Source organism: Sinocyclocheilus grahami, unplaced genomic scaffold (assembly GCF_001515645.1).
Source record: "Sinocyclocheilus grahami isolate Dianchi unplaced genomic scaffold, SAMN03320097.WGS_v1.1 scaffold124.1, whole genome shotgun sequence".
NCBI classification, from domain to species: domain Eukaryota; kingdom Metazoa; phylum Chordata; class Actinopteri; order Cypriniformes; family Cyprinidae; genus Sinocyclocheilus; species Sinocyclocheilus grahami.
In genome coordinates this window covers 2162925-2189729 of record NW_015505303.1, presented here as the reverse complement: position 1 = coordinate 2189729, position 26805 = coordinate 2162925, and the positions used below count along the sequence as shown (strand labels likewise).

General features: G+C 38.2%; 4 protein-coding genes and 1 non-coding gene across 5 annotated transcripts; 2 read left to right on the top strand and 3 right to left on the bottom strand.

Annotated features, from left to right (window-relative positions):
• Positions 1–7370: 7370 nt before the first annotated feature.
• On the bottom strand, positions 7371–7442 carry trnac-gca (transfer RNA cysteine (anticodon GCA)). The gene has a single exon. It is a non-coding gene; the product is annotated as a tRNA-Cys (tRNA).
• A 222-nt stretch (positions 7443–7664) lies between these two features.
• LOC107590083 (proteasome maturation protein-like) lies at positions 7665–10520 on the top strand. Its single transcript, XM_016278704.1, has 6 exons — positions 7665–7706; positions 8198–8298; positions 8377–8437; positions 9924–10025; positions 10120–10213; positions 10352–10520. The coding sequence occupies exons 1-6, from the start codon at positions 7704–7706 to the stop codon at positions 10417–10419; spliced, it is 429 nt and encodes a 142-aa protein (XP_016134190.1). The 5' UTR covers positions 7665–7703; the 3' UTR covers positions 10420–10520.
• Positions 10521–10680: 160 nt separating this feature from the next.
• LOC107590081 (coiled-coil domain-containing protein 82-like) lies at positions 10681–15372 on the bottom strand. The gene is made up of 7 exons (XM_016278702.1): positions 14492–15372; positions 13153–13420; positions 12949–13041; positions 11757–11881; positions 11428–11598; positions 11118–11327; positions 10681–11026 (listed from the first exon to the last, which is right to left on the bottom strand). The coding sequence occupies exons 1-7, from the start codon at positions 15035–15037 to the stop codon at positions 10961–10963; spliced, it is 1479 nt and encodes a 492-aa protein (XP_016134188.1). The 5' UTR covers positions 15038–15372; the 3' UTR covers positions 10681–10960.
• A 1724-nt stretch (positions 15373–17096) lies between these two features.
• On the bottom strand, positions 17097–19181 carry LOC107590107 (sperm-associated antigen 16 protein-like). Its single transcript, XM_016278718.1, is given in 3 exon segments — positions 17097–19069; positions 19072–19120; positions 19173–19181. Coding segments are annotated over 3 exon segments (1929 nt in total). The 3' UTR covers positions 17097–17198.
• Positions 19182–20012: 831 nt separating this feature from the next.
• Positions 20013–23945, top strand: arxb (aristaless related homeobox b). Its single transcript, XM_016278703.1, has 5 exons — positions 20013–20164; positions 20579–21083; positions 21533–21578; positions 23145–23440; positions 23545–23945. Exons 1-5 carry the CDS (start codon positions 20026–20028, stop codon positions 23783–23785), a joined length of 1227 nt encoding a protein of 408 aa, XP_016134189.1. The 5' UTR covers positions 20013–20025; the 3' UTR covers positions 23786–23945.
• The last annotated feature ends 2860 nt before the right edge of the window (positions 23946–26805 follow it).

Genomic DNA, 26805 nt, shown 5'->3' with positions numbered 1-26805 from the left:
TTTCAAACAGATATGCGCGGAGAATGAGACGGCTAAAAGCACACCCTGTTTATTTTCTTTATTTTGCAAAAGCACAATGTTTTGTTGATATTGTGAGTGTACACAAATAAAAATAGACCCTTTACAGATTCGAATGGTGTATTACTCTTATGTGTACAAACAAAAATGAACGAGCATTTAAAGTTCTTTTTGCTCTTATCAGTAAAACATGCACTGGTGGCGCCGGCGCCACCGTCGACCCCAGGAGGTTAAAGGCAGGTGTCTTTGATTAGAGTTTAAGTGATCCTGAAGACCCTAATTAGTTGCTTCAGGTGTGTTTGATTAGGGTTGGAGCTGAACTTTGCAGGACAGTCGATCGCCAGGAGCAGGGTTGGGCACCCCTGCTCTACAACCTGCAGGACCCATTTTGATATATTTGGCAGAAGTTCCCACGCTGCCAGAAAATCTATTAAGGGAACCAGCCTCTCGAGGCTGGCCTCTGGTTTTATTAGAGGAGCCAGTTCGGTGCCCTGAAGCAGATGACCGGCAGGGAACAACCGACCTGACTGCTGTAGCCTCTTCACTTGAGGGGGCGAGCTCTCACTTGCCGGGCGGCAGCTGGGATCTTCGCTCGTCGGAGCTCACTGAGCCCTGAAGCACGGAGGGTGGCAGGTGTATCAATGAACCTCCGTGAGGGCACTGAGGAGGATTGGGCACCGTATACTGAGGTGTTATCCTTTCCTCCCCAGGTGGGGCTGCCCTCAGGGACCTGACAATGGTAGAACCGTTTAGCCGAGATCCTCCTAGACAAAATAACGGTCCGCAGATCCGTTTTCGGTCTAGAAGACCCCGACTGAGAGCGTCGCCCCGACCCCCGATCTTTCTGTGGAAAGGTGCGGGTTGCAACGCTCAGTTTTTTAGACTGGCGATATGAGGAGCTTGACTGCTTGGGCTGCTCCCGCTCAGCAGCCCCACCCCTGAGCAGGTCAGCCTGGGAAGCTTGTAACACCGCCATGGCGCTGCCAGATAGCGTGGGCAGGGAGGCACACAACGTCTGTAATGCCGTTTGCTCGCCATAGATATTAGTTTAGACTTTGACATATTCTTTTTTGAATGCTTGTGGACTGACAGACAACAGTAAATAGACTGACACATACACAGAGCGCTACTGAAGAGCAGAAGCTAACTTGCGCTCTGCCGGATGTGCTTTTATACTTCCTGGATCTCACGTCACCCCGCTCGTGACGTCTCGCTGCTCCATTGGACTGATTTTACACGTGCTTCAGAACGCGGTCACGCAGGGGCGTTTCCAAAGCGAATCTCGACGCAGCTCGAGTTCCTGAAGGGGAACCAGCTTACCCTGCAAAGTGCAGTCTTGGTGATAAGGAAACTCTCAAGTTGAACTTTTAGTATTAGCATTTAAATAAGAATTAAAGGGATAGTTCACCCAAAAATGAAAATTCTGTCATTAATTACTCACCCTCATGTCGTTCCAAACCCGTAAGACCTTCGTTCATCTTCGGAACACAAATTAAGATATTTTTTATGAAATGTGAGAGCTCTTAGACCCTGCATAGCCAGCAACGCAACTATAATGTTCCCAGGTCCAGAAACGTAGCAGGGACATGTTTTCTTTGCGCTCAAAAAGTCTTCTCGTAGCTTTGCAAAACTGAAGTTGAGCCACTGATGTCACATGGACTGTTTTACCGATGTCCTTACTACCTTTCTGGACCTGGGAACATTATAGTTGCGTTGCTGGCTATGCAGGGTCTAAGAGCTCTCACATTTCAAAAAAAATATCTTAATTTGTGTTCCGAAGATGAACGAAGGTCTTACGGGTTTGGAACGACATGAGGATGAGTAATTAATGACAGAATTTTCATTTTGGGGTGAACTAACCCTTTAAAGCTTGAAAGCACACGTAGGATCCCTGCATAACTATTAGATTAATATTCTTTATGGGACATCTTTAAGTTCCATGAATGACATTATACACATTACCTTTCAAAAGGTTTGGGTCAGTAGAATTTTGTATTTTTTTGTATTTTTTTATATTAAAAGTCTCTTTTGCTCACCAATGCTGCATTTATTTACTTAAAAATACAGTAAATATATTGTTACAATTTAACGCCAAGGGCCACGGACAACTGTTTGATTACCAGCATTCTTCAAAATTTCTTCTTTTGTGTTCAACAAATAATCAAAGAATTTTCACATTTGGCTGAACTATACCATTACTATTCTTAAAGGGGTGGTTCACTGGTTTTTTTCTAGGCTTGATTGTGTTTATGGGGTTCAGTTTAACATGTGTTAATGCTTCATTAAAAAAAAAAAAACATTATTTTTCACATAATTTACCTTTATTCCACACCGATCTGTCCCTTCTCTGAGAAACGGGCTGCTCTTTTCCTGTTTATATGAAGCCCAGCCCTCAGAAATAGGTGATGGGCTCTGATTGGTTAGCTGGTCCAGTGTGTTGTGATTGGCTAAACCGCCTCTACGTGTCTAAACGTCCCGCCCCTCACCTCAGCGGCATGTGCTCTGGTTGTATTGTGAACAATGTCATCGTTAATATCACTTATCAGTTTGAGCCCGATTGAGAAGCAGAGGATATTATTGAAGAGGATCATGCAGAACCTGTGCAAGCATGGCTTTTAATGGTAGGCCTATGTTTTTTGTTTGTTGTTGTCTCATACTTTTAGATACGCTGTTATTTGTAAATGCTACTGCTTCTGTTAGCTTTAAATATATGGTTTTATCCTGATTAAAGCTTTAATACAGTACGGCAACTGTACGCGAATAACTGTATAACGCTTCTCATAACTGTGAAAATAAGTGTATAATTGTAACAGTTCATTGCTGGAGCTGAGCAGAATGAGAGAGAGAGAGAGAGAGAGATGCAGAGCCTGTGCAGAGCAGGGGGACGCGAGGAACAGTATTAAGAACCGCTGCTTTAGAACATTGATTTTGAAACTTGTGAATCCATTAGAATCGTTAAAAGACAGAATTGCGATTCATATATGAATAGATTGTTACTTGCACCCCTAGTTTTCTCTTCCTCTTCTGTAAAGCACCGCAGCATGGCCTCACCCCCAGTTGCTGCCTTTTCTCGAGGGCGGGGTTTATCTGGGATTTATCAGCCGTTTTTGTAGGCATTAAACTGCCAGAATTTTAAAATACGATATCTCCGTTTGCATTGAACTTTCAGCTTCGTAACTTTGCAGATATTGTTTATGCTCAAACAGCAACATTACACACTAACTAACGTTAAAAAAGTGGAATCGCAATCAACCACCCCTTTAAGACATATTTAGAAAGCTCCAGGAAGGCTCTGTAATCTGAAAAGTTGTTTAATAAGCCTCAATTTGTGTGATGATTGTAGTTTTTATAGCTACCATTCCCCCTGAGGGGTCTATTGAAGCCTAGAGCTAATTAACCTTTATGGTAGACTTGGCCCCTGTATCAAATCCTTCCCTTCTGACTGCAGAGTTATTCATATTCATTAACTAAATCAATCGCATCCCATCATTAAAAGGGATTTTTAAAAGGGATGAAAGGGTTAATTGCATAAATCTCACTATTAACATATTATTGAGGGTCAACATTCAGTTCAGTTCTTTTTGTGCAAGTATGAGATTTCCATGGATCACAGGCATTGTCTTCTGTTGTCACTTTAATGAGAATTTTGATGGATTTACATTCTATAAAGGTTCTATTTTGCAGATCCTCTGCCTGGCACAAAAACAGTGGCTAAGCATAACTAAACAATTAAATATTGTAAGCATTTAATAATTTTGTACATAAAGTAGCCTAGTGCATACACTATAATGTTTAAATATTATTCATATATAATATTGTACTATCTAATATTGTATATCTAATTACATTTAGGTATTATATAATATATTTATATAAATTATATTTATATATTTACACAAATCAGGCAGTAGTATATGGATCACATGCACTAACAGACAAAACCTTATAGGATAGGCCTATATCTGAAACAGTCAGTGTTACTGTGTATTTGGCTCCATTTGTCATTCTGATCTGAATTCAACAGCTTTCCATTCATCTTTTTCCCATATACTGCAGGTATCTTCTCTCTACTGTCTTTTTTGTTTACATTGCAAACATTATGTTTAATACTGTAATATACCTGCTGTAATTTATTGAGAGCAGTAAAAACATTAGAAAGGACATTCAACAAAATCTGAGTGCATCCATGTCATAAAAATCCTGGTTGGCTGTTTGATTGATTAGTCTGATGCTATTGATACTTTGAAAAATCATTTACCTGACATTAATGCTAAATAAATAAATAAACAAACAAACACATGAATGTAAGGAAAGTGTTATTTTTGGGACCTTGTGACCTGACTGATCAACCCAGGGGCCTTAATAATAAATGTCCTTCACCAAAAAAAAAAAAAAAAACAGGCCTTAACGAGACTTCAAATACAAATAAGTAAATCCTGTAGAGAGCTAGACTGTGAAGAAAATATTGTTTGACCTTTTAAAAAATATATATATATATAACTTTAAACTTCTACCATTATGCTTTAGATTTTTTTTTCCAGTTTGGCATACAATGGCTCTGATGCCATAAACTTTGATTTATTCTAGATTTAGGATAAAATAACAGAAATATTCCTGGTGGCCTTATTAGGCTATAATAAGATAGTATATTAAGCTAAAATGTTTATTTACAGTATACACATTAATTATTAGTAATACTTGGATTGACCTTACAATACATCTCACTTATATCAAAATAACAAAAATGATTAAGTGTATTATAAATTCTGCATTAATACACAGCCGATCGTGTCTAGTCTAGGCCTATATTAACGCTGTTTATTGCATTCAGCTGGGATTCAGAATAGCAAAGATGTATTACGTTAATTACTGTCTCATTACTTATTCCTCATTTAGAATTAACCTGGATTCATGAACAATACAACAATACAAGAGCAAATGAGACACTGTATGTCTGACCTGTGTCATCAACATCAGTGTCAATGCCTTTTTAAAGAACTGCACAGATGTTTATGCACGAGGCCTCTGGTGTCTTTCATATCATACCTTCAGACAGCTTTCCCTATAATAAGCAAACTCATAAAGAAAACCATGATAAAGAATATCCACATAAAAAAGTGATCCATGACTTTGGCAACTTTCCGCCACTCCCCATTTCGTCTCTGTGTGGCCTTCTGTTCATGATAAAAGTTAGCGATGTACTCGATATTCCTCAGGATGTTTTGCTGATGGAATAAACATTGACTTTCAACATGTATTTCCCTCGTCTTGACTGATTCTTTCCCAGTTGCTCTGCTCTCACTCCCTCGCTCTACTGTAGCTCCTGCAACCTCTCCATAGTCAATGCCCACACAGGTACCATCTATCCAGCCAGTATGGCACTCTTTACCTTGCCGGGGAGATAAGGTCAGACTGATATCTTCATTTAATGGATCTTTTATCTTCTGTTAACACCCTTCACCAGCTGAAACACCTCTTACCCTCAGAGCGAAGTCCTCGCCCACAGCCTGTCCATTTAAAGTGCAGTTGCTTCCCTTCTGTGCAGGTTTGTCTGTGTACACAGACAGGCAGCTTTCTCCCATGTCATAGACAAAGCAAATTAGAGCCAAGTAGTGCAGGATAAAGCAACGTGCCCATGCAGGAACAGGCCGAGCCTCTGGTCCACAATGGTGGATGTTCATAATGAAGATGGTCAGGGCTGTAGAAGCTGTAATCATGGTCATTGTGGCAATGTAATATTTCCCTGTGGAAACATTGGGACTGATGAACATAGACAGGATAATTAATTCCAAAGCTATCAGCAATTAATAGATATTTTAAACTGCATGTAACTTGAGAATCATTAATTATTTGACCTCAAGAGCAAAGCTTCTTTTAGTATTCCAATGTTAAACACTGACTGGGCTACAAATCCAATAGTGAGTTTGCTTAATAAACCGCACAGTTACAGGCAGTCCCAGTTTCGTAGGAAGTTTCATTTAAATTATTGACCTACTGCAGGCGCACTGTTTATTGCTTTCCTTCTAAAGCCCCAGCTGCTTATTTGTATCTCATACAATCTGATAATTATTTATTTCAGGCCTTGTGGGTGGGGCCTTCAGTTTTTTCTTTGGTGAACCACTTAATTTCACACCAAAGGAATCAAAGGGGATGTTGTGCTGAATAAAGATGAATAAAGATGGAAATGAAAGCCAGAACTGATTTAGCCAGCCAAAGACACTCTGGCTCTGGTACAAGATGTGATAGAAAATGTGATGTTGCTGCCAGATCTCGATGACCAAAAATCACATTGTATATGATGCAAAACTAACTAAACTGAATATTTAATTTTGTATGTGTGTGTAAGCATGTGGGAAGACACTGCCACCGTATGGCTATTCCTGACAACAGCCCTACTTTTAAATTGACACCACTGTGTTTCTTATTTGTCATCTCTGATAAATGAATAAACTAGATAGCATAGTCATCCAAAGTTGTAAGGAAAAAAAAAAAAAAACACTAAGCAAAATGGAAATGATTTTATTTTTTTTAAATATGAACTATACCCTAAAGTTTTTTATTATTATTATTATTCAATGCGCAAACTGTTTTGAGGCCATTTTCACTTGCTTTTACTTTTTTCAATCAATCAATCACGGTGAAAACCATGGTCATGTTGTACTAATTTGTTCCTTCATTTTAGTAATAATACATTGTGAGAATAATGAAAAGGGTCAACAAATTCTTAATTCATGGCCAAAATCATAACCTTATTAAATTTTGTTAGATTATGCTTAATTCAACTGAATTCAAGAAATATTCTTTAAAAGCATGTCTTCAATGCATGCTTATGGCTCATTATTATTAATCGGAAAAAAACAACAACAACAAAAAAACATTCAACTTTGCACTTTTATTAACAAAATAAATAAGGATATGTTTTACTGCGTTTAACACAAATAAATAGCCTATGGATTTCCCCTCAGGCTACCTTAAAACGGTCGTAGTTTGTGGTTTATCTTATTAATTAAAACACATCAGCCATAATATAGTACAATGGCAAATTCGCATATATTAAACATCTAGTTTGCATTGACAAAATGAATAAGATTGATATAGCCGTTGTAACCCAAATAAATAAGGTATTTTCCCTTATTTAAAACGAATGCTTAGTTTGTGGTTCATTGTTATTTTTTTAATGAAAACCCAGCAACAAAGACACTCACTCATAGGCTATTAAAGGAATAAATGAAAGTTTTATTAACAAATGTTGCGCTTTGGATCCGCCATCATATAGTGTCAGTCTTCCCGCATCACTCTTGTCACGTGACAACTATGTCAGGACATAAGACAAAAAAAAGTTTACCTTATTGAGGGGGCACCCGGATTTGAACCGGGGACCTCTTGATCTGCAGTCAAATGCTCTACCACTGAGCTATACCCCCTTCCACAGCTCAGTCCTGTTCAGATACCTAGTCAAAATCATCCGAGGATCAGCGCAATGAATTTGAGTAATTTTTGCTAGTATTTTTCAACTAAACATCCCCGTAAGAGGTATATGTTGTCATTAATAATAACATAAGAGTATTCTTAAAAATAAACAGCGACCAAAAACATTTCATACGTCGTGAGCACATGATAACAGTATTTCCGACCTTAACCGGAAGTACATTTTTGCTGATCGTAAAGACGAGCCTCGCTTGAAGATGGTAGTGTAGAGCTCCAGTTTGTTATCTAGTGCTTTCTTTTCTTTTGTCGCAATTTATAGGGTGGCGATGTGTGTTCATTTTCTGCTCTTCATACAGTGAGAAACGTGCTTTTGTCGTTAATAAAGTACTTATTTGTGCTGTGCCGGGAATTAGCTAGCTAACATAGCATAGCACAACAGCTCGTGTTTATTTATATTCCAGGACGGAGTATTTAGTCAATTTGTACTTTGATGTCTCGATGTTTTATTATTCGCTGCGACAGAAATTTGTACATGTCAGAATTAGTTTTGTCACTAAGTTGTCAGCTTCTAAATGAATTGTGATGCGTCATGGCCTTACTTTCAGTTTGTAGTCTTAACGTTACCTAAAAAGACTGAAGACGTTAACGGGGCGACTGCTTCATTCACACTCTTTCAGGCCCATCTGAGGTGTACATTTTTTTACATCAGCTTCCTTTTGTGCATGTTTCTGAAATACTGTGTTTTCTGCAGAATACTCGTGGCCTGCGTTCTCAGCTAAAGGACAGTGTTCCTGTGACAGGTCTGTGTCCACAGGCTGGTTCTTATGGGGTTCAGGACTCTCTACGTAGAGGGTAGGCTCTGGTCTTATAAACCTGTAAATGATTGTTTCTGCCTAATTTATAAATCCTTAATGTTGCTGCGATTTATAGGTTTTCAAGTGTAAAGAATGAGCTGCTACCGAGTCATCCATTGGAGCTTTCTGAGAAAAATGTGAGTAGAATCGAAGATTTGGCTTTTTTTATTTATTTATTTGACATTTTTTACATAATATACAAACTTAAAAGAGTACAACGCAAACCAAACAATACAATACAACCATAACAACCCCAGCAACACGTAACAAAGCAAAATCAACTGAAAACAACAGCAACAACAAGTAGGGGATATCTAACATAAGTAAAGCATAATCGTAAAATTCAGTTTGGTTATTAGAGTAAATTCAATTGTTACAATGAGAACAATAGTAATACACTATTCAGTTTTGAGGAAATCCACAAAGGGATGCCATACAGTTTGAAATTGGCAATAAGATTTGGGCTTAAGATTTAGCTTCTCGAGTCTATCGCCAATGTACGTGATCCTACAAAAGACATGTAAATGTATAATGATATACAGAATAGTATTGGTAGTATATGATGATGATGCTCGTGCTAAGATATGTAGTGATAAACGCCATCTTAAAGGGATAGTTCACCCAAAAATGAAAATTCTGTCATTAATTACTCACCCTCGTGTTGTTCGAAACCCGTAAGACTGTTCATCTTCGGAACACAATTTAAGATATTTTTGATTAAATCTGAGGGCTCTCTGACCCTCCCATAGACAGCAAGGTAACTACCACGTTCAAGGTCCAGAAAAGTACCAAGATGATCGACAAAGTAGTCCGTATGACATCAGTGGTTTAACTGTAAAGTTACGAAGCTTCGAGAATTTACGTCATCACGCCGGATCTGGGTCAGCGCCGCCAATGATAGTGTCGTGAATGCGCGTCCACAAGTGACACAGTAGAGAAGAAAATGTGGAATAAAGTGGTTATTTTTGTTTTCTTTGCGCAAAAAAGTATTCTCGTAGCTTTGTAACTTTACAGTTGAACCACTGATGTCACACGGACTACTCTGTCGATCATCTTGGTACTTTTCTGGACCTTGAAGGTGGTAGTTACCTTGCTGTCTATGGGAGGGTCAGAGAGCCCTCAGATTTCATCAAAAATATCTTAGATTGTGTTCTGAAGATGAACGAAGGTCTTGCGGGTTTCGAACAACACAAGGGTTGTATTAATGACAGAATTTTCATTTTTGGGTGAACTAAACATTTAAATAGTCACACAAGTACAAAAATATATTATATAATATTTTAAGTACATACAGAAGTACTAGTTATAATACATTTAAAATATGCAAACACATACACATTATTATTCATGCTATTAGCTGAATAAGTGTGTATTGGAACCAACAATGCTTATTATTGTCAAGCTTTTAAGTAGAACACTGTGTAACATGCTGTGAAAGTTTGACCAGCTTGAGTAACTGTTTTTTTATTTACTATATTAATAACAGTAAATTATGCATCATTACATTAACCCTAATCCTATAGTAACGCTGTTATTTCATTTTGTTCCATACTTGTGTAATTACAATGTAACAAGGACACCTTAAAATAAAGTGTAACACCAGCTTGTATTGTGCGAAATCAGTTTCAGCTCAACCAGGACAAGATGAATTTCAACACACTAAGGAACATCCAGGGTCTCCATGCACCCCTCAAACTACAGATGGAGTACAGAGCGGCTAGACAGGTATTGTGAGCAAGTGTCAAACGCATGTAAATTATACTGTAAACACCCTATACTAATTATGGAAGACTATTGTATTTAAACTTTTCACTTTCAGATTCAGCGTTTGCCCTTCCTGCCAAGCTCAAATCTGGCCCTGGATACCCTCAGAGGTTCCGATGACAGCATTGGCTTTGAGGACATTCTCAATGGTATGTAACATTCATCGCACGTTAGCTTTCAAGTCCTCAAAGTTATGACCTATTTAGTTCCTCGCATGATTGCTTTTTTTTTTATTAGAATGTTATTTTGTGCAGTATACTACTTGATTTTTTTTTTCTCTCTCCCAGATCCTGTCCAGAGTGAGCTGATGGGCGATCCTCATATCATGACCGAATACAAGCTTGGTGTCTTGTGAGGATGGTGTTTCTGGACTATTTTCACCTCAAGCCCATAGATTGTGTTATATGCATTGTTTGACCCCGGTTTCTAATAAAATGTCAAATTTGAATTCAGAAATTGTTGTTGCAAAACATGAACATTTAACAGAACCTGGTTATGAATCGTGTTTATTACAAGAACATTGAAACACTGTATAATGACTTGGATGCATTTACACGGAAGCGTCAGAATGAGATTTATAAATGAAAGCATAAAACCAGCATACAGATCTTTGAAAGCACAATGTTCAGGATAAAATACAAAAAAAAACCTCACGATTTGGACAAATGTTACATTTCGGGTTGTATTATTGTTTGTATATTCTCAGTATTGAATTTATATCTATCATGCAGAAGCAATTTACACAGTAGTATAATTGCAAAATTAAAATGCTGTATCTTCAGGGCACACACTTTTCAACAATTCAAAAGTTAGCCATGCTTTATATGACGACATAAAAAAAATATTTACAGAAATAAAACTGTAGATTGGATGCCATTAAGGAAAGTTTAACACTTTCAGTCCAGCTTTTCTTCCTGGAAGAAATCAGCAGAATTGAGATGTTCCTGAAACTTCTCGTATTGCTAAATGGATAGAAAGAAAACAGGAATCAGTTTCCTCATACATATTTAAATAGCTTTTAAAGACACCTAAAAGAAGGTTACATATTCACACCTCACTGATCCATCCTCCATCCTGCAGTTTAGTAAACACTTTGTTGATTGTGTCCTTAACTGGTTCGTCATCCTCTACTGTATCTTCTTCCTGTATTTCCTTCTGAGCTTCTAAAGCTGTGCGACATTTCTCAAACAGATGGTATTTGAAGTGCTTCAGGGCATGGTAGACCTCGGTACGACTGGCACAGACAGAGCCAACAAAGAAACTCTGCAATTGTTAACGAATAAGCATTCCATCAAGTGGTGCTCAATTATTCTTCAAACAATTTATGGTTAAACTGTATATGTGACTTGCATGGGAAAACAACCTGGGAATCATCAGGCATGAACTGGTCCTCCTGCAGGGTGTTGTTGTGGTACAACTGGCCAGAGAGCCGCACAGTGAAGCGCCCCGTTCTGTGAAGTTCACAGGCTTCGCATCCCTTCGTCTGGACCCTTGTCATCATAACCCGCAATTTGGGATAACACTCTACCCTTTCCTTTTAATAAACAAAAATTATTAATAGACATGATCGTAATCTAGTAATCTACATCACACCCTTTTTTTTTTTTACTTCACATACAAGTAACTAATAGTAAAGCAATCAATTGTACTCAGAAACGAGCCATCTTTTCATGAAAAACACAAAGGGCTTACTTTGTAACGGTCTTTCCAGCGGCTCCTCTGCTTCAGGTTCTCCAGACGTGGAAGGACCAGTCGCTCATCAAAATGAAGCAATGATGATTTCATCTCCTGCGCGTATCGTTTTGTTCGTTCGCCATCTAGAGTCATTAACACAAAGTCAGATATATCTACACTACCATTCAAAAGTATGGGGTCTGTAAGACTTTTTAATATTTCTGAAGGCTGCATTTATTTGATCAAATATACAGGAAATTAGCATCGTGAAATATTACAATTTAAAAGAACTGTTATATTGTAATACATTTTCAAATGTAATTTATTCATGTTTTGGCAAAGTTGAATTTTCAGCAGCCATTACTCAGTTTTCAGTATCTCGGGATCCTTCAAACATTCTAATATGCCGTTTTGTTTCTCAAGAAACATTTCATTTATTGCACAGATGTGCTGCTTAAAGGGATTGTTCACCCAAAAATGAAAATTCTGCCATGAATTGCTCACCCTCATGTTGTTCCAAACCTGTAAGACCAAATGAAGATATTTTTGATGGAATCTGACAGCTCTCTGACCCTCCATAGACAGCAAGGGTATTACCACGATCAACACACAGAAATGTAGCAAGGACATCGGTAAAATAGTCCATGTCGCATAAGGGGTTCAACCGTAATATTACGAAGCTACGAGAATACGTTTTGTGCACAAAGAAAACAATAATAACAATTTATTCAGCAATTCTTCTCCCCGAGTTACCGTCTTCCGTCATTTTGGAGAGTACCCCGTAATCAACGTCATTTACGTTCATAATAAAGCGCACACATGCTGAACGTAAACAACGGTTGAACCCCTGATGTCACATGGACAATTTTACCGATGTCCTTGCTACATTTCTGTGTGTTGATCGTGGTAATATCCTTGCTGTCTATGGGAGGGTCAGAGAGTTCTCAGATTCCATCAAAAATATCTTCATTTGTGTTCCGAAGATGAACGGAGGTCTTACGGGTTTGGAACAACATGATTTTTGGGTGAACTAACCCTTTAATTTTTTTGTGGAAACCATGATACTTTTTTATGACTCTTTAAAGAATGGAAGTTTCAAAAGTACAAAATTTAGTTGAAACTGAATTATTTTATAACATTATAAATGCCTTTATGTTATAAAGAGAGAGCTCCAGTGCTAAGAAGATAAGGAATGTACTGAAGAACATACTGTAAAGTGACTTGAGGAAGCTTGAGTCCAGTACATTGATCAGCAAGGCTTTGACCACCACCTGAAAGTGGGTGAGCTGAGATCCTGTGATAACTGTAATGGGTAGGGAAATATGAGATTTTCAAATGAACTTAAATGTTACAGGCACATGCACATATTGAGATTCCAAATATGAAAATCAATATAAAAATCACGTGGTCTTACACTGGCGTGGAAGGTGAGAGAGAAAGGCCTTGTCTTTGGCCTCCCCCTCTTCCTCCTGATCTTCGTCCTTTTTCTGTTCCTCTTCCTCCACAACAAAATCCTTCAGACTGTCACTACTATCAGCAAGTTTTTCCTCCTCGCTGCTGTTTAGAGGACTGCCCTTCTCTTCTACACTAGATTCATCTTTAGAATCATCTGCTTTACTTTGCTCTTCAACTTTGTCCTGCTTGATCTCCTCTCTTTCCTCCTCTTCCTCTTCTTCTGAACCCTGTAGAAAACAACAAATAGACAAGGTATCCCGTTATTAACCAATCTCTTTTCAGGGAACCCTTTGTTTCTGTCACTTATCATTGTAACGCAATTTTGTTCCACCTTAAAAGCTGAAACTGCTCAAGAGTGAAAATTGTAAATGGTTGAAACGTTTTCATTTGTCTTAAAAAATCTACTCATATGAATTAAAAGTCACATGATTTAGGTAAATCTAATAATAGAATAAACCATAGTACATTTGAGCTTTTCCTGAACCATGCGTCACAGAAACAATTGTTTCATATCCATGAATTCCTCAGCCCTAGATATTCCCCATTCATTCTACAAGGATAGTCTTTATCAATCTTTATCAAATTGGAAATGCAGACATGTAGTCTGCCTTGTCAAGCTGAAATCAGAGTTGATTATTGAAACTGCATGCAACATCTCTGACCTTATAAAAAAAAGTGGGTTTATGAGGACAACTGCATCTTTTAAAACAATGGTCACCATCAACCAATAAGATTTCTGTGGCGAAAGTATAAAGTTAACAATATCCGATTGTCACAATACTTGATTGACATGTTTTTCTCTCAGTCACAGAAGACGGGATAAATAAATTTAATACTTTAGTCAATAAATATCAAAAACATGATTAACTTTGGTCAACATGGCAACCTCATAAATAAATCATTACTAATTTATTTTCAATTAAATATATTATGCACAAAATTACCACATTTCAGCCCTGTGATGAACTGGACATCCCTTCAGGGTGTCCCCCTTCTGTGGCCCAAGATTCTGGGATGGAAAATGGATGGATGGATGACCAATTTTCCCAAAACTTGGCATACGTTTATAAATCATGCACCTGAAGTAACATGTTAAGTTTGATCAAATGTTTGCACTGTAAGATGGAAACATGGAAATAGCAACAGCATCATGGCAAATGCAAATACTTGATTACAACATATGCAAACACAAGTCTTATACTAAGGACTAAAGAGGTTATGAAGCTTGACCCAGAAAAGTGCTGTTTGCTTGCTCCTATGTACTTTTTCTTGTTCTTGTTCTGTCCTTGTCGACTTACCAACGTCCTGCGCCTGCGCCGAGGGGTGCCTGACTTTCTTCTCTTTGACAGCTCCATGAGTTTATTCTTTCTCTCTCTTCTCTTGGCAGCGGCTTCTTTCAGTTCTGTCTCTCTCTTCTTCTCCCCCAGAGCCTCGTCCTCGGAGTCCTCCGGCAGCCTGAGTCGTTTTCTCTGCAACGCTCTCCTGAGCGGCTCTCCGCCGGCGTCGCTGGAAGAGTCGCTGGAATCGCTGTCGTCTGGCTGAGGCGCGCTGGCGGACCTCTTCCTCTTTCGTCGGGGCACGGCGCATTTCTCGTCCGTCTCGCTGCTGTCATCCCCGTCGCTCTCACGTGCTCGGTAAGAGCTGTCGGAGGTACCGGACTCATCCCCGGAGTTCTGGTACTCACTTCCTGAACTGACGCTCGTGGTGCTGGCGTACGAGCCCTCGTCGCTGTCCTCCAGCATACGATCAATGGGATTCACGCGAGTCTTTTTCTTGTCAGTGCGAGACTTGGGGGGCGGGCATTTTCGCCTTAACCCAAAAAGCTTTCCTACGCTTTTCATCATTTTTCCGGAGAAAAAAGGTGACCTTTGACTTAAATACACTGAGAAATGTTGTTGTTTTTTAAAAAAACTTAATCTATTATAGCCAGTTGTTATATAGCTACAGACACATGATCAGCAACAGGACGCTTCCGTGCGCGTGCTGTGAAATTACATTCCCGTCTCGTGAATGATTATTCAGCAATTTTTCTCATACTAAATCATTGATTCGAGCATGCAGATGTACGTAAAGCTCAATCTATTGCTGCAATCAACATTTAACGAGTGATTTGAATAAATATGCTTATCAGCATGTATCATTCTGCTCCAGTCCGCCACACGCGCCAATAACATGAGGGGGCGTGTCTGTGTTTTTGTAGATACGCACTTCCGTCGTTAGCTTCACATCAGCTGGCACAAACGCGCCACCCAAAGACAAGGAGAATAGTTTCAAATCAGATTTGTATTTATCTTTGTGTACTGGTTTTTGCCATTTCCTTGTTATTGTTATTTTATCTTTTTTTTTTTTGATCGTGTAAATGTGTGTCTGTGATTAAATGTTAGTAGGCTATATAGGCTACATCTGAAAAGAAGATATAGCTACAGTAAACTGCCAAGCACAGTGACATAATTTTTCCAAAGACTAAAGAATACCTTAAAGTGACTTCAGTCAAACTGTTTATATAATATTAATTCAAATTAAAAACTACACTAACAACTTTTAAATACCCCTAAAGCTCCTTCCCGCATCCAAACACACATTCCTGTGTTCCCAATGAGTGCAGGAGCAAAATATAGCTACTCAAGTTTTGGGCAAATGTTCCTGCTGAAAGGGACTTCATAGATCTGGCATATTTGGAGATGACAGGAGTGTGTCAGACCCACATGCTAAGTATAATTCTTTTAACATAAAAAAAAACACAGAGAGAGAAAAGTACATTTTGCATTATGTTGTACAACCCACCTACAATTTTAATAACATTATAACATGATAATCTAGAAAAGTTATCCATTCCTATTATGCTTCAGTTCTTAGCCTCTCACTTTACCAGTTTATATTTATCACTTTGAATTGTAATTTGGATAATAAATTTACCAGGTAAGTGACATCTTAAAGGGGAGATACACTATATGTCCCTCTATTTACTTTTTGAAGCGCAAAGTACCAGGATGTGATTCAGCTGCAGACAGTGACTAAAATTAACTGTCAAATGGCCTCTTTGGAGAGGAGATGAAACTGGTTTACCGAGGAGAACCACTGTATCAGATTTTTATTTGCCACAAGTGGTTTGACATTTTTAATTCTCTGAATTCAACATTGAGAAAATATAGGAACATATGGAAAACATTACATTACAGACTGAGATAATGATTATAAAAATACTGATTATAAAAAATGGGTATAGAAAAATTACGTAATAAGAACATGAAATAAAACAAACTGTTGTCTACATTTACAATTATTATATGAGTAAATAAAGGTTCCCATATGCTTGTGAATGTAATGTGCCAATGCACAAAAAATATTAAATATTTTTGAATAAATTTACCAGGTAAGTGACATCTTAAAGGGGAGATACACTATATGTCCCTCTATTTACTTTTTGAAGCGCAAAGTACCAGGATGTGATTCAGCTGCAGACAGTGACTAAAATTAACTGTCAAATGGCCTCTTTGGAGAGGAGATGAAACTGGTTTACCGAGGAGAACCACTGTATCAGATTTTTATTTGCCACAAGTGGTTTGACATTTTTAATTCTCTGAATTCAACATTGAGAAAATATAGGAACATATGGAAAACATTACATTACAGACTGAGATAATGATTATAAAAATACTGATTATAAAAAATGGGTATAGAAAAATTACGTAATAAGAACATAAAATAAAACAAACTGTTGTCTACATTTACAATTATTATATGAGTAAATAAAGGTTCCCATATGCTTGTGAATGTAATGTGCCAATGCACAAAAAATATTAAATATTTTTGGGGAAAAGTCTTGCCATGCATTGCTTTTTAATAGTTGTTTAATTTAGTTATTTAAATCTTATTATAAAATTCTTCGTTTGTGTACAGGAAACAGTATTTTTGAAACAAATGTATATTTATAGTTATTAATAACAAAGGATGTCAGAATGTATTTACATTTTAAAACAATTTCTCAAGCACTGTAAATATACTTTATGACCAGACATGAATTGTACCGTCAGAGCCTGCAGACAGAAGGTATTCCCCTTTATGGTCAAAAATAACACTCTGAACAGCATCTTCATGAGCTATTAGACTCGACGTATGTAAAGATGCCACTTCTACAATTTTAACAGTGCCATCATTACTCGCCACCGCTAGAATTCTTCCATTTGGATTGAAGGCCACTTGATTGCTGGGATGAGGCCCAGTGTCCATGGTCACCATTGCTAAAGCATTCCTCACATCCCATAATTTGAGCACCCCAAAAGAGTCACACGAAGCAATTGTGTCACCTGTGGCATTGAAGGTGGCATAGTTGCATGAATGCTTGTGCCCGTAGAAAGTCTGGGCGCACAATCCAACACGGGCATCCCAAAGAGAGAGGGTCTTGTCTGCTGAGCAGGTAAGTAAAATGTTTGAGAAAGGCAGGAAAGAAATGCTGTTCACGGAGTCAACATGTCCACGCAGAGTGCATCGGCAACGCTCACTATTCAAGTCCCACACTTTAGCCGTGTTATCCATAGAGCAAGAGGCCACAAAATCACCACAGGAATGGAAGGAACAAGCCCAGGTGGTGTGAATGTGTCCCTCCAAACTGAGCACACATCGACCTTGAGCAAAGTCCCAAATTTTAACTGTGGTGTCCCCACTTGTGGTCCCCAGGTAACCACCGCTGGGATGGAAATTACATGATGACAGCCAATCAGTGTGACCCTCGCCAGTCATGATCATCTCTCCCTCTGGTATTCCCCATGATCTCCAAAGCTGGTCATCACTTGAGGAGGCTACTATCATTTTACGAGGATGGGGAGCGAGGAAGCTCACTGCCATCGTGTGCACTTTAAAAGACTTGAAGAGAGAGAAGTTGGCTGATTTGGTGTTGAGTGACGAAAGAGCTTTGATTTGTGGCAAGTAGGGATTGACTCGAGTGCTTGCTGGGAATTCAGAGTCTTTAGGATGCCTTGTGTTTTTGTTGGGGTCTTTTATAGCATAATTTGATGCAATGTTGTCACATGGAAGGTGTGCACCTTTTTCTGGACTCTTCTGGATTCTTTCTCTTTGCTGTTGCGTGTTAGCACATTTCCGGGTTCCTGGGGAAGAATGCGCGGTACGAAGAGAGCCGTCTATGTTCTGAACCTGGCTGACAGCTCTGTCTCTCTCCAGACTAACCAGCATCTTCTGCCTCACGGTTGTTTGATACTTCTCGTTTAGTTGCCTAAGAGCAGGCTCGTAGGATGCATAGTGTTTCTTCAGCTTTTTAATGTCCTCAATAAGTCTATTCTTCTCTTGAACAACACGCTTGTGCTGCATCCTATGAAAGTCCCTCTCTCTTTGAAGTTTTACTATGGTTTCTCCAGCTTCAAATGCAGCCAGTTTATAACTATCCCGCTCTCTTTGTACGTTTTTCAGCTCGTTGTCCAGGAGCTGGTTGTGTGTATAGACATCATGGACGAGTTCCATGTGGTCTGTTTTCATTAAGCCTTTGTGTATCATCTCAAACCACTCGATTTGGAAGCAGTCTAATGTTCTTTTCATACCCATTTTTACCAGATAATTGCGGACAAAGTCGTCCACCACCTCAGGTATTTTAGGAACTGGATGTTTGGCCAAACTGACCCTCTGAGACTGTGTTGTGCATTCGGTGGCATCAGTTTGATCCTGCACTGCTTTAACAGCAGTTTCCAAGTCCTCTTCCCCCTCAGGTATGCTGAGTTCGTCGTCGACAGTCACTTCGTCGTATTTATAGTCATCCTCAGAGTCTTCTGAAATTAAAACTTTCTCTAGGTAATATGGACCATCAACGGATTCTTCTGCTACTTCGTATCTGGCTGCCATTTTCCCACGTCGCTTTGTTGTCCTATACAAAGTTGTGTATTGTTTCCATGGTGACCGTGAGACCGTGACCATGAGAACTGTTTTCGTTTAAACACTATGTTGTAAAGATGATTCCATGCTATTTTTTACCCGTTTCATTTAAAATCGACCTATGGGTTAAATCGTGAAATATATCAAATGTACACAAAACTATAAACTACAGTTTTACACAAACTATTAAATGTACACATAATAAAGCTTACTTTTAATTAAACTTTTACATTTTTGACAACGTCGTAATTTGGAAATTATTCGGGATTATTTTTTAACCTTTAATTTCATGCATGTGATTAAAAGGGTAAATATGTCGGCTTCAAAGGTCATCATAAACAGTAGATGGCGCTCAAGGAGCAGTGAACTGAGCGAATTCCACACTAAACTGGTTTTAAAAACGGAATGTACAATTATAAATCTATGACAGTTCTGTAATAATGCTGATAAAGAATGTTGTCTTTGAAATAATATAATTTTCTTTCTTTCTTTTTGTGTACTTGAATGTCCACGCAAATTGGTTCAGGTGTAAGGAATAAAAAGCACGATAGGTTTTGGTAATTTTGTTCGAGCATAAATTAACAGTTATATAACTGGTTAGTCAATACAGGCAACTTTTATATATTTTAATATGGTCTATATATTAATATGCACTTACAAAAGTAGCCTAGATATAATAATAATAACAACAACAACAATAATAAAAATAATGATTATTATTAATATATGAAATATAATATGAAATGTTTAGGCTAAATGGGTAAAGTTAGAATTGATAAGTATCTTTAAACTGAATCGCACAGCCTGAGGCAGAGCCCTTCACCGCAGAACCAATCAGATGCTGTGGCTGAGTTTTGGAAGCTGAAGCATCAGTACAAAGGTCGGTGTGCGCGAGCTTTTGCAACGACCAGTCAGCGAGAGCCCAATGGATCACTGGTTTCTGTAAGACTTCATGAAAGCCAGAGATATGAGCAACGAAGCAGAGGGGGATAATCCAGATCAAACAAACAGCAAATGTAAATCACATACTCTGTTGTCCTCGTACTGCATCGACAGTATTCTAGGAAGGAAAAGTCCCTTAAAAGTTCAAGGTTAGTCGTTACTTCTTTAATTTTGTGATTCTGTTTTAGCTGTTTTTACATATGTTGCCCACTGAATTGCATTATTTTTTTGTAAACTCAACAATGGTTTTCAATAGCTGAAGCTACTGCCTTAGAATTTAGCCTATTTTAATGGTCTTGAAATAGGGAAAGATCATTACAGTGTCCTTGTAACAAATATCGCATGCTATTATCTATAATTAATTACAACAACAATTTGCAGTTATACAAGTAGGCTATAGCGTAACTATATAAATGTTAAATAGCCTACAAAACACACAGGCTGTGAAATTATAGAATTGACAATAAAACTGGTCTTTTAGAGGAATCCTCTAAGTTTAATTAGTATCTGTAACTTAATTTATCCTGTTGATAATTACTTAGATAAATTATTTTTGCTTACAGCAACACCAAACCGTTTGTGGCCCCTTCAAGCAGACATGCACCTGCCGCCGAAGCTCCGCCGCCCCTTCGCCCCGTTGACAGACTCCTCCATTCACACAGACGCAAATGAGGCAGGGGGCCCAAGACTGCTACACACAGCCTGTGGAAAATTAAAAATGACAGAGGCCTCGCTTGTAAACACCAGTCGTACCAGATTGTATCAGGAGCATGCTTCTCTACAGTCATGTAGAGACACATCTTGTCCCACGCCAATACCAGAGGAGGAAGAAACCGACAATGAAAGACTAAGTAGAGAGACAACTGTGTCTTCGGGTCTAATGGGACTGCAAGAACGAGAGGCATATTTGAAACACAGTGAGGAAACTACTTTATCAGCGGGAAGTGACACTGAAGATGGGATGTTAAAACGAAAACAGAGGAGATACCGGACCACATTTACCAGCTATCAGCTTGAGGAGCTGGAAAGAGCTTTTCAAAAGACTCATTATCCAGATGTTTTCACAAGGTAACGGCAAAACCAACAACTTATGCAAATATAACCTATATATAAAAAAGGGATTCACTGATGATTGATGGTTGGAAGGCGCCATTCGTCACATCTTCATTAAGACAACATACTTAATAATGTTCAGTAGCTATATTAAAAGCAGCCATATGAAAATTGTATATGCTTAAATAAAAAAGTCATACAATAATAATTTTGATTTTATCGGTTGTATTTTTTAAAAGGCGATCAATTATTTTAGTCGCTGCTACTTTTCGTTGCAAAACCTTTACATTAACAGTTTCAATAGCACAGGAGCTGTTCGAATTTGAATAGCCTATTTGTCACTAGAATGAAATCGAATAAATGTACATAGTTTTATTTTTAGTCAGATTTATGGTCAATAGTAAAGGAAAACAAAATGAGATAAGACACTCGACCCACTACTTGTTTTTTCTCTCTAATTTAAGGGAGGAATTAGCAATGAGACTTGATCTTACAGAAGCACGAGTGCAAGTAAGTCACTTTCTTATTTATCTCACCCTTTTCAACATTCACTATTAATCTGTTCATCTGTTCACGACTGGGCACAATATCTCAACAAGAATAAAAAACACTGAAAAAAATCAAATCAACGAATTCTAAGTTCTAAAGGTCACCGTTAAGTCTAAAACATTTAGGCTATATGCGTTTTTATATATATATATATATATATATATATATTAAAATTCTACATTAAGCTAGCAACAGTTAATGCGACTGGCTATCTAAAATATATAAGATTCGTATTAAACATACAGCCACTCGTATATCGTTGCTATAATATAGGCTACTTGGACTTGGTTCAGCAGCTTTTTTTTCTCGATACATTATATTGAAAATGTACCTAAAAATCTAACAAGATCTGTTTATTATTGTTTATATAAGATATTACATCATATTTATATAACAGGGAAAATGGCGCAAGTAGCCTATATATAAAAGATTCGTGTATTTAGATGTTTTGGAGAATCGCATATTTATTTATTTATTTTAAATTGCACACAATTATGGCCTAGAAAGTTACTATTGCGTTTTTCTTTACATTTCCACTAAATAGTGTATATTTGTATATACTTTTATACTTTTTTATATTCTACCTTCATTCAACAACTTTCCGTGTTAAAGGGACAGTTCACCCAAAAATGAAAGTTATGTCATCATTTAGGCCAGTGGGTCTCAATCCTGTCCTGGAGTACCCCCAGCCCTGCACATTTTTTATATAAGATATTACATCATATTTATATAACAGGGAAAATGGCGCAAGTAGCCTATATATAAAAGATTCGTGTATTTAGATGTTTTGGAGAATCGCATATTTATTTATTTATTTTAAATTGCACACAATTATGGCCTAGAAAGTTACTATTGCGTTTTTCTTTACATTTCCACTAAATAGTGTATATTTTTATATACTTTTATACTTTTTTATATTCTACCTTCATTCAACAACTTTCCGTGTTAAAGGGACAGTTCACCCAAAAATGAAAGTTATGTCATCATTTAGGCCAGTGGGTCTCAAACCTGTCCTGGAGTACCCCCAGCCCTGCACATTTTGTATGTCTCCCTCATCTATCACACCTGATTCAACTCATCAGCTCATTAGTGGAGACTGCAAGACCTGAAGTTGGTGTGTCAGATAGAGGGAGACACAATGTGCACTGCTGGGGGTACTTCATGGAGAGGTTTGAGAACCACTGATTTAGGCTACTCTCTAGAATGACTTTCTTTCTGCTTCAGGAATACAAATGAAGATATTTTTGTAGCGTTCATTTTGTTGTGTTCCATAGAAGAAAGAACATCATACAGGTTTGGAAACACTGTGAGAGTTTACATTTTTGGGTGCAGAATTTACATTTTTGGGTGGACTCCTTTATGGATATTCTCAGACAAGTTTGTATATTTCTTGTCATGCCAACATTATTCTATTCAAGTCTAATACAGGCCTTCACTAAGGGGACATAGTGACAGTATTTCTTTGCTAAATGGAAAAAAACCTCCTCTAACTACTTGTAATTGACAAAAGCATTGTTTCCTCTCAAGGTCTGGTTCCAGAATCGACGTGCAAAATGGAGGAAAAGGGGAAAGGCGGGGGTCCAGTCACACACTCTGAGCCTACACTATCCTGGAACCCCCCCTGCTGCACAGTCCTTGTGTCATTACCTGAGTGGGAATCCTTTTGTCCCAAGCCCACATCCAGCTATTGATTCATCTTGGCCTGCCCCACTCCAAAGACTTGCTCAGCCTCCCCCAAACCCTGCCTCCCCTCATGGCTTCAGTGCTCTGTTAGGGGCGGCCATGTTTAGACCGCACGCTTTCCTTAACCCCACTTTTGGAAGGTGCATGAGCTTCATCTGCATGTTCAACACAAACCATTAAGTTTATTTATTTTTACCTTTCACATTTCATAATGGTTATAATATCCTGTTACATTTCTCATCAGACTTTTTACAAGCTTAGGTCCAATGGCACTGCAAAGGATACCCCTTCCTGCCATCGAGAGTCCAATTCAACGCTCCCACCTCACCAACAACCTTCTCTCCTCTTCACCACCCTTACCTTCATCTCCAACGGTGGACCTACGCGCTTCCAGCATAGCAGCACTGCGTCTCAAAGCAAAGGAGCATTCTGCTCAGCTGACTCACATCACAGCTGCTGGAATGGCTGGAAAAGATGAGTGCTAAGACTCACTCTCACTTGAGAGATGGCAAAAGACCAAAGTCAAGCAGAAGCATTGATATCTGGAGAGTTAGGTGATTATTAATAGATACATTAATAGACACATGTTCAGTTTCTGGAAGTTGAACTGTAGCATTCTAAAGCTTTATTGTTTGCTTAATGTTGGTTGTTAATGAGTACTGAATGTTTTTTTTTTTTCATTAGTTAAATGATCTTTTTAGATAATTTCATCCTGTTTTCATTAGGAAATAGATAAAACAATCATCAAACTTAACAGGACAAGCTGCTTTTAATCTGTTACACATCCAACACTTTTTCAAGGTTTGTTCTGTAACAGTAAAAGGGATGTTTAATATTTTGTATTACAAAAACTTTAAATTGAGTGTGCATGGCTAAATTCATACTGTCTGTGTTTGGGATTAACAACCGCATTTACTTAGCCTACATGTGAGAGTCTCGAAATGTCCTGTTCACGCAGCAGCTTACAACAGATGCTTGAGTACTGTGTATTAATGTGCAACTCGCAAAAATTGACTCTGGCGTGCATATGATACGCAAGTGTTTGGTGTGCAATAATACACAGTTTTCGCGTGCATATGATACGCATTTTGTTGGCGTGCATATGATACGCAGTTTTCGCGTACGTACTGTATGATACGCATCTACCCCACAACCCTAATACCTATTGCGTATCATATGCACGCCAAAGTCAATTTCTGCATATAAACAGTACAAATCTAAACATAAATTTGTGCTATTGATACGCACTTTCATGAGATCGGGTTAGCTGAACTTTTCCACGACATTCTAATTTATTGAGATGCACCTGTAAATGAACGACAGCACTTTTTAGGCAACCTGAGTGAATGCAGAGCATTTGAGTCGTGAGCAGAACAAAAAAATGACGGGAGCAGGTCAGGTAAAGGACACATCTACGTCTCTGTTAGTTACCGAAAACCACACATGAAAACTCGCAACTCTTGGTAGACACGCTTATCTGCAGCGCACAGTGACTCTCTTACCATATGTGACAGACAATTATGCTAGTTGATCTAGTTGTCCAGTCTTGACAAATCGGTTCCTCCCTCAAAATCGGGTTTCCATATCATTAATCGTTGTATCAAGTAGCCACACAAACTAATATTAATTTAAAACATCTATATAATTGATCAGCATATAGTGCATATTAAAACAAATGGGACACAATATAATTTAACTTGATAAATAATAATAATAGAACACTGTTAAACATTTGGACATTTATCACTTGATTTAGCATGTAGAGATTAGATTAATAAAGATTGTTGTGAATGCATGATGTGTAAGTACAAATGTGTGGTGTATAATTAAGGTAAGCAATCAGGCTAATCAGGTAGGCCTTTCGTTTCACTATTCTAGTTCTCAAGCTAACTAAACTAGACATTAATGGTTGTTTTGTAGGAATTGTAATTAGGTGCTAAAGAGAGTAGGCCCAAATATTCTTCAAACCATGGGATCACTTAGAGATTGTTACAGTTTGGGTGCTATTAAAAGCGTATGACGCAGAAGAAATCCAAATAACAGTCTTTAATGATAAAGCCACAGAAGGACTCCAAGAGTATGGGATGGCAACACAACAATCACCGACAAACTACAGAACAGAAGGAAGACTTTATGTATGGCAGCTGACGAGGGGAAAACAGGTGAAGGGAGTTAACTAATAATGACTAACAAGCAAATGAATCAAAAACCAATAGAAAGTTATAGACAAGGGGACTCAGGGAAATGTGGAGGCAGAAACAGAACCAAAACAGAACATAACCATGACAGAGACTCAGTTTCGAAAGAGGACCCAACTTGTCATGACACTGATTTAGTTTATGCAACAGGACTTTGCCGAATGTTCTGTCCTGAAAAATTATGGACGCAAGTTCAGTTTTAAAATGTAGTTGTCATTTCTGTAAATAACCAAAATTATGTTTAATCAAATACAGGACTGACAACCTGTGTAAACATGGACAATTAATCATGAGTTTCAAATTAAATTGCAGTCAGTGATGCCTCCATGGTTGTACTAGAGGCCTACTGTTGCATAATTATACATTCCAAAGGCAGATATGAGCATTACGAATCACTGAACAAACTCTACTTAAATAATAATATATCTTTTGGTGTTTGCTTGTTTCTAAAAAGGGGCAAGTTGTTTTAAAGAATAGAATTAGAATAGAGATCGCTAGAGTTAGAGGGTTAAATAAAGATGGAAGAGATGTGTTTTTAGCCAAGTCTTGAAGATGGAGCAGGAGAAGGATTCAGCTGCTCGGATTGAGTTGGGCAGGTCATTCCACCAGGAGGAAACATTTAATTTAAAAGTCCGGGAAAGTGATTTTGTGCCTCTTTGGAATGGCACAATAAAGCGACGTTCACTTGCAGACTGTAAGCTTCTAGAGCAGGGGTGGCGAATGTCGGTCCTGGAGAGCCGCAGCCCTGCAGAGTTTTGCGTCAACCCTAATCAAACACACCTGAACAAGCTAATCAAGGTCTGAAGGGTTACTAGAAAGCTACAGGCAGGTGAGTTTTAATTAGGGTTGGAGCTGTACTCTGCAGGGCTGTGGCTCTCCAGGACCGGAGTTCGCCACCGCTGTTCGAGAGGGCACATAAGTCTGAATTAATGAATTTAGGTAAAGGGGTGCAGAGCCAGTGGTGGTTTTGTAGGCAAACATTAATGCCTTGAATTTTATGCGAGCAGCTATTGGTAGCCAGTGCAAATTGATAAACAGAGGTGTGACGTGCATTCTTTTCGGCTCATTAAAAATGTATCTTGCTGCCGCATTTTGGATTAATTGTAAAGGTTTGATAGAACTGGCTGGAAGACCTGCCAAGAGAGCATTGCAATAGTCCAGCATGGACAGTACAAGAGCTTGAACAAGGAATTGTGAAACATGTTCCGAAAGAAAGGGCCTGATCTTCTTGATGTTGTATAAAGCAAATCTGCAGGACCGGGCAGTTTTAGCAATGGGGTCTGAGAAAGTCAGCTGATCATCAATCA

What these genes read in the sequence shown, in the direction of transcription:
- arxb (XM_016278703.1), top strand. Translation starts at nt 20,026, where the DNA reads ATGAAAGCCAGAGATATGAGCAACGAAGCAGAGGGGGATAATCCAGAT. An exon ending in TATCCAGATGTTTTCACAAG is followed by an intron (nt 21,084 to 21,532) that starts GTAACGGCAAAA and finishes CTCTAATTTAAG; the next exon opens with GGAGGAATTAGCAATGAGAC. An exon ending in CTTAACCCCACTTTTGGAAG is followed by an intron (nt 23,441 to 23,544) that starts GTGCATGAGCTT and finishes ATTTCTCATCAG; the next exon opens with ACTTTTTACAAGCTTAGGTC.
- LOC107590081 (XM_016278702.1), bottom strand. Translation starts at nt 15,037, where the DNA reads ATGATGAAAAGCGTAGGAAAGCTTTTTGGGTTAAGGCGAAAATGCCCG. An exon ending in GCTGGAAAGACCGTTACAAA is followed by an intron (nt 11,599 to 11,756) that starts GTAAGCCCTTTG and finishes GTTTATTAAAAG; the next exon opens with GAAAGGGTAGAGTGTTATCC. An exon ending in ATGGAGGATGGATCAGTGAG is followed by an intron (nt 11,027 to 11,117) that starts GTGTGAATATGT and finishes CTATCCATTTAG; the next exon opens with CAATACGAGAAGTTTCAGGA.
- LOC107590083 (XM_016278704.1), top strand. An exon ending in TGGAGCTTTCTGAGAAAAAT is followed by an intron (nt 8,438 to 9,923) that starts GTGAGTAGAATC and finishes GTGCGAAATCAG; the next exon opens with TTTCAGCTCAACCAGGACAA. An exon ending in AGTACAGAGCGGCTAGACAG is followed by an intron (nt 10,026 to 10,119) that starts GTATTGTGAGCA and finishes TTTCACTTTCAG; the next exon opens with ATTCAGCGTTTGCCCTTCCT.